Below are 15,564 nucleotides of genomic sequence, written 5' to 3'. Positions count from 1 at the left end.
TAATATAAAAAAGCTTATATTATCTTTTCAAAGAACTGTAGAATTTTGAATTAGTATCCTACCTGCTTACAGATCGAAGGATGCTGTTAATGGGCAATATGAGCCAGTTCCCCCTAGAAGCTAGCCCTTAATCTTCATGTGAACAACTACAGTTTCAACATTTCACAATGCGTCTGAATGCATATTCACATATATTTATACAAAGTATGATATCAAAACTATCTTTCTTATCTTAATTAGAATCCGGTTTATTATTATCAGGAAAAGATAAAAAAGTGATCTTTTTCCTCAGTTAGTGCTATGTTGACCAGATGCCCCGGTTTAACCGGGACAGTCTCTTTTTCCTAAACATTGTCGCGTTTTCTTCTGATTCTCAAATAGGACGCCTAAATGTCCAGTTTTGAAGTAAAAAAATGATCACAGCGTCTCGTAATTGTTAGTCGAATTTTAAATGATCAGCTGCAGAAGGTCCATTTGCATACACACATTGCAGCATAATCTTTCAGATCTTTACATTGTAGTTCGAAACTTGCGCAGTTTGTTTTCGAGCCAAAATTTACAAAAGCAGACTCCATTTGCACTTCCAAAGTACAGCTTCATTTACAGAAATCTATGTATGTTTCTAATATGGCTGATGCTTCAAATCATAAGAACATTAAAATATTCCCGTTACTGGTAAGATATTTCTTCCCTCCTGAGGGTCAGTGTTTCTTTCAGAAAAAAATGTTTCGGGGGGGGCACACTTAGTATTACTGTTCGTACTATTCTATTTATTATTATATTATAGATGTATTATTTTGGTCTCCTCCGGGAAGGCACTGTCTCCAAAAACACGTCTGGAAGAAACACTGCTGAGGGTGTTCAGATAAAATTGTTAGGTTTCAAGTCATTATCTCGGAAAACAGCTCAAATTATTACCTCTTTATCAACAGATCATTTAAAAAAAAAAAACTCAAGATAAGAAAGAAAAACTTGTAGCCATATGTGTAGGTAACAAAATGTTTAACTTGTGTATATTGTACACAGGGCTGGATTAACACATCTGAAGGCCAGGGGCTAGATAAGATATGTGAGCCCTTTTGACTTCACCCAATACATTTCTGTGAAAGTACAGTAGGTAAGTTAAGGGAATATGTTTCATATTTTTGATCATATTTTATTTTATGATGATGGTTGTATCTTCATGATTCTTTTCAGATAGTCAGTTGAGATTTTGATCAGAGTGGAGGCCCTTATCCACTTGGAGGCCTGGGGCTATTGCCCCCTAAGTCCCTCCCTTAATCCGGCCCTGATTGTATCTTAAAAACACTGCAGCGCCCAAAATGCGATATGGGATTCAGAGGTTTACCCTTTCATCCTCAGATTTGCGTCCTGTTTTTGCAATTTTATAATTTTAGTCAGTTTAATTAGTGGGGAAGAGTAACTGAGGAACACAGAAATGAAAAGGAAAGTTTCAAACGTTTAATACAGTTTTGTTAGGTAAACTACAATACAAACTTTGATTTCTTTACATTTTCTGCAGGAAATACAGCGGCGTCCATACGTCGCTTGATATTAGCAGTTATTCAGTTCTCAACTGATTAGAGTAGTACTGACTGATTAACGTAAATAGGGCCTAGTACTGTAGATTATGATGTGGTTCGTGACAATTCACGGTTCGTGTATAACTCACGAAAAGAAGTGATTTTATAAAGAATTTTACAATGAATAGAAAGTTATCAAAGAATCAACGTCGGTTCGTACTTCAAAAGTGGCGATAACTTGACCACAATTATTCAAAATGCTATTGAGATATTTCTGTAGCGTTTTCCAAACACTGTATCTCCATCTCGACAAACTATCCATAAGTTACCGATCTAAAGCATTTAGAGGAGCATATTACTTCTGAGTTTGATAAATTATCATCTAACAACATTAGTAATATACAGGGTCGGCTCTACTATATGTGTATTTGCACGGAGTGGCAAGTTTCGAGGGGAGGCAAAATCTGTCATAACTATATTATTTAAAATAAATATTTCTTATTGGAAACAGACTTCATGATGATGGTGGTCAAATTTACTAAGTTGACCTTCTGTTTGAATAATACATTTTATAAATCATGTTTAGGTCGCATTAGTTTAAGATCACATGGACAATGCTAAAGCAAATGGTCAAACAAATCCCAGTATGAATTCTTTGATTATTGTCAAATATAAGAACTTAATTCTCGAACAGCAGCGAACACCTGTTCCATTTAGTTAGTTATCATAGTTTTGATATGAAAACTAGTCTTGTCTTTGTCACAAACAAGTACTTTATCATTAATGATGGAAACAAGTCTTAAAACAAATTTAACAGATGTAGAAAGAAAATCAAGAAATAAAGATAAAAGAGCTAGTTGCACTGAAATTGCAAACTGGTATATTGAAATTGAAGCTCGATATTGATTTCTATACAAAGGAGATTACCATGTTTCTCTGCAGCCGTGTTTACTTTATTTTTCACTAACATAATAGATTATTATTTAAAGAGAAAAAACAGACACAACGATATTGTATTTGTAATGTTAAGGCCTTTCTGAGTGCGAGTGCATTTTTCCTCCCCTTCGTTGTTTATGATGGGGTAGATCGTGCCTTTCAAGATTTGTTCTTTCTGGAGAAAGAAGGGGCAGAAAATAATGCCATTGCACGGGGCGGTAAATCCCCTAGGGCCGGTCCTGGTAATATCATATGTTCTGTCTTTAAAAGATACAATTTGTATATTGAGAATTATGTAGAACACTTTCAACATTTGATTTACATAACCTCATTTCTCACCATGATAATTTCATAGTTTTCGTAATTGGTAGATAAAGCATTTTAAATGAATTTTTGTCAATGGTTTACCCTGTTTTTCAAACACAAAACAAGTCAGAAGGCATTTGTATGTTGCAGATACAAGTTCTTAGAATGATGACATTGCAGACATTTATCACTGAAGCACCTGTAAACTTTGTAATCAAAATTAGTGTTAGAACTATCTCACTTTCTTCCAATCTGAAGTGGATCTTTGTGTCAGTTGAGTTATGTTATTTTAGTTTTGAATTATGAGCCGGAATTGAAGGTGAAGTAGTACCTAGTTAAAAGTGAAAGTTCGTTTGATAATTTCTATAAGAACAAAACAGCTTACTTTATTATTATTATTATTATTATTATTATTATTATTATTATTATTATTATTATTATTATTATTATTATTATTATTATTATTATTATTATTATTAGTAATAATAATAATAATAATAATAATAATAATAATAATAATAATAATAATAATAATAATAATAATAATAATAATAATAATAATACAGTAATCAGAGTTTTCAACACTAATTCTTTGCATTAACTACTACCCGAAATAGAAGATCCAAAAAACCACCAATACAGTTTTATGCATAAAGTCTTATACAAAAAACACTGGAAAGGTTCTGGGCCCTAAGGGCTGATACGCTAGCAATTTAGTTAATTATTGCAGGGTCTAATATCACCAAAGCCAAGCAATGTGGCATTTTCTCTCCGTCGTGATCATAATTAGGCCTACAGAATGACCTGAAAGAAAGAGATGACGAATTTTATTCAAAAATAAAGATAATCATCGACAGTAATGATTGCTCTCCCAAAGTGATCAACACATATCACAATTTAACATATTCGGGTCATCATCATCATCATCATCATCATCATCATCATCATCGTAGCTATTCTGCCATTATTGACAGGTCACTTACTGCAACTGACACAGGAAGGTCCCACAACATGGCATTTCTAGACATTTTCTACGTTCTATCTTCGCACTTTGCCCTTATTTGTCTCCTACCCCGTATACGGTCTGCAATAAATACCGCTTTTTTCTGTTTCTTTTGGTGCTGAATCCAGTGCTAGCTATCATTTTCAGCAATTGAATTAACGAAATCGGAATGTTTCCTTATTAGTTTGATCTCGTAAAAGGGAAATCACTCGCAATTTTGCATTCTCCTTGATGCACTTTCACATGACCCTATTCAACAACACACTGTCTTCTGATTGATCAAGCATCGCTGCTTGTTCTCTTAACATATATGGTGTTTTATGACGGTGTATGCATGATCTCGGTGCATCCATTGGTTACCTTACGGAGAGGGATTTCCCACCAGAAGTAAAATCGAACATTTCAATTATTTTCAAACCAATATATTTTTTTTCCTAGTTTGAAGGGATGATACAATGTACACTTTTCACTACATTACAATACTTTTGAAGTATCGTTTGACTTGAAAGAATCTTACATGGAAACGAAGAACCACAACGGTATAAAATAACTTAAAATAAAAGTGATCATTTAACGTTTTGGAATTAGTATCATAGTGAAAATAACGTTTTGGAATTAGTATCATAGTGACAATAACGTTTCAAGAACAACGAACGGTCAGTTGGTTACAAAATGGCGACAGTTCAGAAGAAGACGCAGTGCTTCTATAGTTTTAAATCTGCGTTGCAGTGCGCAGAAATCCGAAAACCTCCTAATATCCTAATAATTACAGGAAGAGAAATTACTTTTTCTTTTTTGAATAAAATTTTGGACACGTCACTGTGAGACTATTGAATGAATTTGTGAAAAAAAATATTTCTGTGTTTTATCAGGACACGCAAAGAATTTGTGTGCGAGAGACTTACACAAAAGGATTTGACGTAGTAATATACGTATTATTAAAAAAAAAAAAAAAAATCAGTTGTCCATTTCATTTCAAGTAGCACAATTGAAATATCACAAGATTAGTTCGAATGACCTGGTCACATTGTTCCATGCGTGACTAAAGATTCCCACCTGTTTCACGTCTATAAAGTTGACCTTGAGAGACTTTTTTTAAAAAAAAAAAAAAAAGGAATAACCAAATGTATTCACTTAGAGCTCTTGCTGGACAACTATCTATTTGATAACTTATCATACCCTATGATAAACATTATCACAGGTGATGCAGGTGTTTTAGATAGACAAATTATAAAGAATTCTACGTTCCTAAGAGTACGTAATCAAAATTTCAGCAAACTATAAGAAGCTTTTCCCCTAGGTTTGGTCACGTATTTTGTAGGTATTTTGGATAATTTGGCATCTCTCTTTAGGTGTAATTAGGGAAACTGATCTAACAAAAAATCAGGATAGTCAACTTAAATGGAGAGAGTTGGCAACCTTAGTCAATACTGACAATCACTTCACGCAATATATTATTGTTGCCAAGAATGCATAACAATTAAAAGTTGGAAGATTTAATTTCAATAACCTTGATCTTCGTCATGATTTGTTGTTAATTTTACCGATATCTGTCAGATTGTTGACAGTTTCTTGAGTCTGTGATAAGTGAAATAACACTCTTTGACGTAACATTATTGTAACATATACTGTGTCACTTTACAATATTGCCAGGAGAGCTGCTATTCCTCTCTGATTACTGTCTTAATTAAAATCCACTAACAAGAATTTTAGGAATGATCCCAAAAATTGATCAAAAGATTGTGATCCTGGTCAATAATTAGTTTTTGGATCAGGGGCCACAAACATTTTGAACGACCCTTAAATCGAGTTTTCTTATTTTCTATGGAATAAGCACATTATACTGAATTAAGTGATAGTTTGGGTTTGGCTACATTATATGTACTTCTCCAGATATAAGGCCTATAAGAAAATCTTTGCCTGAAATATATTGGATCTTTTGATCCGAAAACTAAATTTCTAGTCTTCATTTTCTTCTATGGAGTCATGTTTTCGCGACTAGAGTTGCCAGATCGTATACAGAGTGGCCCAAAAGTAGGTATAATTATGCACACTATGAAGAACCTCTTACCTGAGGAAACAAATATAGTGGTGAATAGGCTACAGGTGAATCGATATTTGTTAAAACGTCAGTCACTATCTTTGCGACTATAATTTTTACTGCTTTAAGGGCTCCGTATTGATAAGGTTATCATTTACTGATAAAACAATGTGTTTTTCTTATTCGTAAATGTTGTCTTTCAATGTTGTTTCACGTCATATCCATTCGATACAGATTCCAGAACGCAAAAGAAAGCGAAACTTTTAAAACATTCACTGACGTTGTTATAATACATATCGATTCAGAAGGTATCTAATTCTTAACCCTTAACCTCCGACGTGGAGTCCCACGGACTCCGCGAGTAATGTAATACCTATGTCCTTTTATTTTTTTGTGTAGCTCAACGCCCTTCTCAGTACCTTCTAGTCAGTTGAGTTTCATCGCTTTTCTGCGGTGGGCATGCTGAAAATTTATTTCAGTGCTGGTCGAGCGTTTGCACGGAGTCCGTGGGACTCCATGTCGGGGTTTATGTAACATTTCTGTGCCATACCTGACTTCTTGTTTCCAGCTGATAAGGTGGGTTTAAATTGTGATATCTGTCGAAATTGAATTGTTTGCTTACAATCTACTTTAAAAATGTCTCTGCCGTCCACAGTTAAGGATTCTGAACCAAAATTTGCAGAGAAAGTCACAGGAATAATGAACGATGTGGGTAGGGATTTGCTTCATGTATTGTTTTCGGATGTGGGTGATGAAAAGGCCGTCAGTCAAAGTGACCATGAAAGCAAGTCAGAAATAGCACAAAATGACAGTGACAATTCATCTGATAAATCTAAATGTGCTACGGGTGAATTTTTATTACGGATGAAACAGACAAGGAGTAGAGTGCAGGAACATTGGTGATATTCGTGTCCTGCAGGTTTATAAACTATTGTGTTTGTTAAAGATGTGGCGGTTTCAGTGTATTCTGATATCCTTTTCTAACAACAAAAAAACAGTGGTTTGTGTTAGAAACAGTAAATTATCTTTGTAGCTATGAAAAATGCGACCAATGTAATATGGTCATGTGTTAGCCTAATTGATTTATTGATTAGTGTGTATCCTTTGTTTTTTTTTTTAACTCAATTATGTAATAATACATTATAACATACATAAAGCATTAAAAAAATAAGCAAAAGAAGTGAAATTTTAAAAACAGTAATTTTTACGTACACAAGTATATTTATTTCGGAGTCCGTGGGACTCCACGTCGGGTTAAGAGTTAAGGATCCTGAAAAATAATAAAGAAATAAACACATTTTTTTCAAAGAGATTTTATTGATATGTTTTGATTTGTTGCAGGTACATGGCATGATATGGATTGAAATGACACAGAACTATGAGGATATCTTTTTTATGTATGTTCTTTGATAATACTTAAGATTTTCTCATATACTAAAGTGTTGGCGTGTTTTGCGAATGTAAAATCCAGATGACTGAAGGTGGTCACAGGGATACGAAATACTCCTATCAAGTTAGGTAATTGCTTAGATAACCAAAGGACATCCTGCAAAAGAAAGAAAGAAAAAAAGATTACAATTCGTAAGAAAAATAATGAATTTTGAATTACTTATCCCTTTTCTCCAGGAAGAACTGATATAACCATCGTATTTTTTCATGTCCTCTGTAGAGTTCCGGGAATAGAAAGCTATTCGTAATGCCTGCGTGGAGAGAAATTGTTTTTACTGACTGCCTAGAGAAAATAGTTACATACGGATAACGTACAATTTCTGCTTAAAGTACTCTGAGCCTTAAGTTGTACGTACCCAATGCCACTTGTTAGACGTATTTCCCAACATGCAGCTGCTGTACGTGAGAGCTTTTTACCAGTTTCTGTTGGTACACACAGTATAAGGTAAGTTCGGTAGAGATGGACCCCTTGGGTGGGACGAACCAGGGGGACATAATTAGTAAACTATCCACCAGAGTGCAGCGTGTATATTGGTGTTGTGTTATAGCGAATGTATTGTAGACACTGTTTCTTAATTTCAAGTAGGTCAAAACTTTTTTTTTTTTTAAACCACATTTTATTGAAAGCAATATTCATCGTTCTTGATGTAGATATCTTCGGCTTTGTTTTCCTCTAGCGCGTTTTATCATAAAAGAGTGTGTTAATGAAAACAATGAACTTTTCTGTGTTCAAAAACTACAAGAAGTAAACTACTCTTCTTAGGTCTTCTTCTTGGAATACATGAACCATTGCCATTGTGGAAGAGGTGGACCATATAGGACATTATAAGAATGTTTGTGATTTGTGTGCCAAAAATTTCAAATATGCAAAACAAGATAAAATGTACGGTGCAATGTAATTACTTGCATTCATTTTTCTTCTTAAAACATGAAACATGTATTCTTGCAAATGTTTCTTTTCTAGATTCCATGTTAAAAAGAAAGTTCATTTTTAGATTTTCTATATTTCTATCTTAGTTTAATCAATATTACATTATATGAGATCAATATTGGATTTCAGTAAAACGTTGGTAGCTGTATAACAACTACTATATTAATATAACGTATTTAAAGACAAAACAGTTCAAAATTATTCATTTATTGTTTTGGTTCTACATATGGTCCATCATTCCCACAATGCATAGTCTATCTAATCCATAATACTATGGGATGGATGGAGCAGTTAGCCATTTTCTCAAGCTTAAATTTCGGGTAGAAATATATCTTTTTTGATCCTAAAAAACCTTGAGTTATTATTACAGAAAGTCCTTTCTTGGATTTCGTTCAGAGAAACATGCTCTAAATGCACAATTATTCGAGTTTTTGGAGGCAGAGAAACCTGGTCCATCTCTACCGGACTTACCATACGTATGAACAGAACATAGCCACGGAAAATGCATGAAACCACAAAAATTGAAACATACAATCAGATTGATAACAGACGAGAAAGCGTGATTGGACAGAAAAACGTAGGAAACACCGATACTTGAGTTAACCCATTCTGAGAACTGGCTGCAAATATAAATTCCTTAATTATATGCACTCTGCCTAACTATGTTGCTTATCTGGTTGCCGCATATTTAAGGAAAAGTTCCTTTAGAGTTGTGGCAATTATTTGGTATTTTAATAATTAATTATGATATTTTTAAAAATATTTTATACATAATTCCTTGGAAATAGCTTATTTCATTAGTGAAAACAGCATCGAAACATGACCAAAGTTCTCGAAATAGTTGCAAATATACATACATACATACATATAGGTCAAACTGAGGTTCACTTTTTTAAAGCCTTTTAAATATCTGAATGGAAATACGTACGTATATTAAGATAGAAATCGTCTTTGCTTCTGATTGACTTCAACCCCAACCAGCAGAACATACTAACATTAACATGTCTCAAAGAAAGAACGTCCCATGCTCTATTAAAGTTTAAAGATATTATAAAGTCTCCTTTTAATTAATCTTTGAGTAACTTCAATCCTAACTAATTAGTAGAGCAACCCACATTATGCTTTGTTTTTTGTTTAATTATGCTTTATTTTTTCCAAATTATGCTTTATTATGCTTTAATATTAATTTCAATCATTGTTGTACATTAATCATTCTAAATATCTTGATCTATTTATTAATATTTTATGCAACCAGTTCCTTTCATATTTAAAAAGTTTCTACTTAATGCACTGTAAATAGATGCTTTACTGGAGTCATTTTTTTTTTTTTTTTTTTTTTTTTGTGGACCTTAGAGCTGCATATATACAGAAAAGGACAGTAAAAGATGCCACCAAAAAGTATAGAAAGTGCTCAAGTTCAAGAGGTACACATAACAATATAGAGTGGAGTTCTTGTGTACTATTCATTGTTGGTGGAAGTTTTCTTGTTTTTCTTCTTTTTTCTTTTCTCCACATCAAAGGATTACACCCAAAAGTTTACAGAAATAAAAATAAACTTTTCATTGTTGCATTGTTATGTTCTCAATGATTTTGCATTGTAAATATTTCTTTTAAAAATGTTAATACAGTATGTTCAACTTGTAGTTAAAGATTTTTTTTTTAAGAATTGTGCTATATATTTTAAATTATGCTTTTGCTTTATTTTCTAAAATTATGCTTTATTATGCTTTTAAAATTAGTTTCTTCTAGACCCTTAGACAACCACAATCATTGATTGATTGATTGAGTTTGAGTTTTACGTCCCGTTCAGCAGCGAGGCTATATGAGACGTGGACCTACTGATTAACGTGGAATCCGAACCACATGAGCTCCCGCCGGGAACCGAACCCGGGTCTCCCACGCCAAAGGCGCGTACGCTAACCGCTTAGCCACGGAGGAGCTCAAACCACAATCATGTTCAAGGTACCAACCATATGTGAAAATTCCTGTTATGCTTTTGATGCTTTTTTATGCTTTTGGGTTGCTCTACTAATTAGATTCTTTGTCAAACCTTTTAAAGCACATACTTATCTTTTATGAAATGAAATCTGAAACGAATTTAATGTCTGACAATTATGCTCTTTAGGCTAAGGGTGACATGGGTGAAAGAGAAAGTGGGAGGAAAGGGAGTATACCCAGAAAACCCATGGACATAATGTTGTTCACGACAAACTTAGTTGACCGGAGATCGAATCAGGGACCTCACACACCAAAGGTAAGCGCACTATCACTGGACCACCGTGGTCCCATTTATGTTTTATGAATATTTCGTAATTTTGAGAAAAGTTGTTGTTAAACATACTCTTTCCTTCTTGCCTTTGGTTCACGAGGTCCCGGGTTCGATCTCCGATAGCAGAGCATTGAACGTCATTACGGTGGCTCGGATTTCATCTTAATCTGTAGATCCACGTATCATACATGCTTAATGTTGAAAATGATGCTAAATTTCAGTGGAAGAATATACAAACGAAATTTGGTACGTGGGTAGTAACATTATTTCAGGTTTTGCCATGGAAAGACCAAGACTATCTGCCGACATAAGGTTGGATTTTTTTTTAATTCATATATTAGTATACAATTTATAAAAATTACACGTTTTCAAACTCACGGGGGCCTATTGCCTTTTACATGGGGTTTATCGTTCTATCCCAGTTCGCGAAAAATGGGCTTTGTGGTGGACAAACTGTGTGTGTGTGTTTGTTTTCTCGATGTTCTACCATTTCCTCCCAATTTCTTCATTCAACCAATTTGTTCATTATCATTACCACCATCTTGCTTAACCTCAAGGGGGGGGGGCACGGTGGCTCAGTGGTACAGCGTTTACCTCTGTTGCGTGGGATCCCTGGTTCGTTCCCCGACCAAGTAAGTTTGTTGTGGACAACACCGTGCTCGTGGGTTTTCTCGGGGTACTCCCGTTTTCTCCCATTTTCTCATTGTACCAATTTGTCATCATTCACTTGCTTTAATCATCGTCTCCCTTAACCTAAAGGGTGTAATCGTGGGACGTTAAACTCAAAGAATACTTTGATTCATTTCATTTCATTTTTACCCTTAACCTTGGAGCATGACGAGGGATGTTAAACTAAAAAGGATATATTAATAAGTAAATAAATAAGGATATTCGAAATGAAGTAATCTGAATATTATAATGTTGTTAGTAGCCCTGTGGACTATAATAAGGCAATGGATATTGAGAAGAAGGAATTAGTTGCAGCAACTATATGATGTCAATCCCGAAAATGGCAGACCAAACATGAAATTCATTAGTTTACTGAACTATCATAAGCTATACTTGTTCATTCCGATTCCATTAGAGTAAATCTCTAAACTTCTAATTGAGTCATTTGTCACTGAATACTATGTGACAAGAGTTGTAATTAGAAAAACAAGCTTTTTTTTTTTAAAAAAAAGATAATAAAATGCACGTTGGTTTTAGAAAAACTTCACAAGTCACTGTTATATTTTCTAAGACAACTTTTGTTTTAGAGAAACGTGAAAAAAAAGTCTGTAGAAACAAATAGAAAACAAATTATTGCTAATAATGTGCTGAGATTATAATGATCACAAGAAGTCATCAAGCCTAACCTAAATTTACCAATTTTAACATCCATTAGTACGCAAAGGCATGTCCCAGTCTTCAACCCCCGAGGGCTATGAAATTTTGCCAATGTCGTTTCTCGCTCTATAGGAGAACATCTCCTGAAGGTACAGTGTTCAGGGATTCCTGCTTAATTTCGTTTAGTTATTATTATTATTATTATTATTATTATTATTATTATTATTATTATTATTATTATTATTATTATTATTATTATTACCATTTGATTTGAATAATTGTTAATGTTCGTGTTATAGTTTTTTAAACGCTTTCCTTTGTCGCTCGTTTGTCATTTCGTCTAAATTTGGCAACATTGTTGATGCACTTCTACTGTTTTACTTTTTCTCACGTGAGAGAAAAAAAAGTTCTCTCATTCTTGTAAAGCCCAGGCTTCACGAGTCGTCGTGGTTACTGTAGCTTCTAATATAGATTTACAAAATCAAGAGTAATAATGTTAATAAAATTCAAACCTACATATTCCCTGTCTCACTTTTGTGTACCATGATATTTTATTTCAATAGCCTGCTGAACTGGCAACATTGCTTTCTCATTTAACATCGAGTGCCTTGCTAGAGTGGAGCCCAAATGACTGGTGCGATTGAAACGAAATCCACTATTTTAAATTAGATTGAAAACCACCTATTTCCAACGACTGGAGTTCCCTTATGGCCCTGGACTTCTGATACACCTTGTATATATTGTACATCTGGCTTACACCAATGGTGAAACTTAAAGCAAGAAGAAAAAAATATAATCTGTAATTACATCTACTGACCTTCGAGTCAGCCAGCACATCAGCGTCGCTATAGTGCAATGCAACTGGAGCAGATATCTTCTTCAGGTTGTACTCTGGCGGAGTCGGCTGGTGGTATTTTTGTATGTTTATTCTCCGCCCATAGTCGTACTTCTGGAACTTCCCTGTAGAAAGAATAACAAATAATTAAATTATCAATGAAGTAATAGAACTTCTAATTTAAAGTACCTTACAGTATTAGCAATTAAGGTCTTAACGAGGAGAACCTGAATTTTGTAACTGTCGACTGGATTCGTCAAGCAATACCAATGTCTATAGCCAAATGGTCGTGCGCGTTCGGCTACACATCACGATTCCTACAGAGGTCGATCTCCACTGAAGAGCAAAAGTGTGTGTGTGTGTGTTTTTTAATAAATATTGTTAAATCCTAGATAATTATGTGTTCGTGCTTTCTATCTAAATGGTAAAAGATGAAAACATGGAAGAAGGAAAACCAGGAATATCTGTTCTCTATAAAGAAAAACATTGGGCGGCGCATGAAAAACTGACTTCTTCGAGCATCTATATTATATTATATACATTACGCATATTATATGTACACTCATGTCCAAAATGATTGTCGCATATCTATAACTGTCTTCTTGTAAGAATATAATTTCATAATGATTTTGCAGAGTACTTTTAATACTGATACTATGTGTATAATCGGGAAATGAATATTTGTGGTAAATTTCATAGGAAAAGAATTATAAACATGAAAATTATCATGAGTAAAACAAAATGTTGCTAAATGGACAAGAAAGTTTTATTTTCGTTTTATTGTTCTTATTTACTGCTCTTTTGACCTGAAATTTACCGCGTACATGTCTTTGCTGATTATACACATACTAACATTATAAAAAAATACCGGGCAAATTCGTTATCAAATTATATTTCTACAACAACATATTTATAAACATGCGACAATAATATTTTACATGAGTGTACACATGGGTATAATTTGGTACATACCAGTGGCGTATTTACGATTTTGTTTCGGGAGGGGCTTTGCTAACTTTCGGGGGGGGGGCTTTCTCTGTAATTGTGAAAATTCTGCATTGATATTTCATTTACTTTACTATACTCAGTAAGATTTCGTGGGGGGGCTTAAGCCCGGAAGCCACCCCCCTAAATACGCCACTGATACATACATATATTCATATACATTGAGAGCGGGAAGATTGGGGTTATCGTGAATGAACGAAGATAATGACTACTAAAAGTTATGCTTATTCTCCTGCACTAACTCTCATTAATGAGAAATGAAGAAAAGTGCAGAGGTTTGTATAAAGCGGAACAAGAAAATATATCTATTACTTCCCTTACGAATTAGAATTACCAAATCTCATTTCTAATAAAATATTGTCTCGGTGTACAGATAAGAAACGGTTTTTCAAGTTTAAAAAAATTATTTTTAACAGTGCAGTGCCATAATACATAGTGAGTCTTTTAAAACTGGCGGATTTCATTTTGGTCTAGAATTTCTAACTGAAGTCCGATTTTCATGCGGTTTCTGGCAAATGGTCATGTTTTAGTAAGTAAGGATGGGAGATTTATGGGACTATGTTTACTGGTTTAAATTCATCCGCTATAGTCATGTTTTAGTAAGTAAGGATGGGAGATTTATGGGACTATGTTTACTGGTTTAAATTCATCCGCGGTAATATCGGTCACGCCTCAAGGAAAACAGCAAATATTCGCCAGTGTACCTTGCAATTGGAATGAGATTTTGGATTTTTGAAGCAAAATTGTAGAATACAAATTAAGTGTTAGTGAGAATAGAAATTAAGTGTTAGCGGTATTACCTAAAAATCCCAAGTTGAACAGCTACAACGGAGAGATTTCTTGGTCGACCTAAGGAGCCGATAAATGACATTTTCCACAAGAGCTGCCTACAGGGTCCGATGCTTCCCTGTCTCACTCAGAAGCGATCCTGTTCTTTCCAATTTATTCACTAGCGACCATAGGTATATTATGTTACTATCTGGGGCAGAACGTGAGGCAAATTTGTTTTTAAATGACCTTCGCGAAGCAACAACATATTCCGTTTACCAAACACTTTTAAAGATAAACTCACGTTGCTCCAAAGAGTACACTATTCTCACTGTGTCCTGATTATACTCACACAGTAGCACAGAATTGTACAGCGCAATTCTCAATACAACAGCCCAGTTTCCTATTTCTAATTCTTATTGACCTTGGCGAGGTTTCCATTGTACGAAGAAAACTCAAATCTTCACACCGCACCACACTTGATTCCAATTGTGAGTTACACTGGTGAATATTTGCGGCTTTTCTTGAGGCGTGACCGATATTACCCCGGATGAATTTAAACCAGTAAACATAGTCACATAAATCTCTCATCCTTCCATGATCATTTGCCACAAACCGCATGAAAATCGGACTTCTGTTAGAAATTCTAGACCCAAATGAAATCCGTGAGTTTAAGAAAATCACCTTGTAGTTATATAATAACATCCTCAGAACAAAATTGTGTGCGCGCGCCTGATTTACGTACTGAATATGTATTACAAGCAAAATACACTTAACCAGCAGATTGTATCTTTTGTTGTTAAGCTTTCTCTTTCGGTGACACTCACTCTGTTTTACGTAAATACAACTTGTAATTCAATGTTTTGCTTATTATTTTTCATTATTATCCATAAAAAGTGTAAATTATTTCTTGTTTACTTACTTGATGTTATTATCTGTGCGTAATGGACGAAAATCCTAATTGCTGTACCGGCTGGAGTGTGTGATAGAATCACCGGGATTTTATGCTGCAAGTAAAAAGACAACATCATTCTTAGTATCGTAGTACTTACTATATATTCCTCTTCAAAAAAATACGATTTGAAATGTCATATTCTTGGAACTATATACAGAATGTCCCTAAAGTAGGTTATACGTAGTGGAATAAGTAAAGTAAAGCTATACTACACACC

General features: G+C 34.2%; 2 protein-coding genes across 2 annotated transcripts in view; both read right to left on the bottom strand.

Moving 5' to 3' along the window:
- LOC145669484 (lipase 3-like) overlaps positions 1-164 on the bottom strand; it is a 54,805-nt gene extending 54,641 nt beyond the window's left edge. The window contains exon 1 of the mRNA XM_081737658.1: positions 63-164. The gene's annotated coding sequence lies outside the window, so the exon portion shown is untranslated. The remainder of the gene's footprint in view (positions 1-62) is intronic.
- A 6,987-nt stretch (positions 165-7,151) lies between these two features.
- LOC145670661 (lipase 3-like) overlaps positions 7,152-15,564 on the bottom strand; it is a 30,717-nt gene continuing 22,304 nt past the window's right edge. The window contains exons 7-9 of the mRNA XM_081739450.1: positions 15,315-15,399; positions 12,602-12,744; positions 7,152-7,355 (exon numbers count right to left, since the gene is read on the bottom strand). Coding sequence (XP_081595576.1) covers positions 7,203-7,355; positions 12,602-12,744; positions 15,315-15,399 — 381 coding nt within the window. The 3' untranslated portion in view covers positions 7,152-7,202. The remainder of the gene's footprint in view (positions 7,356-12,601; positions 12,745-15,314; positions 15,400-15,564) is intronic.

The sequence above is a fragment of the Thermobia domestica genome, chromosome 14 (genome assembly GCF_964235325.1).
Source record: "Thermobia domestica chromosome 14, izTheDome1.hap1.1, whole genome shotgun sequence".
Lineage (NCBI taxonomy): Eukaryota > Metazoa > Arthropoda > Insecta > Zygentoma > Lepismatidae > Thermobia > Thermobia domestica.
This window is presented reverse-complemented; position numbering and strand designations above follow the sequence as displayed.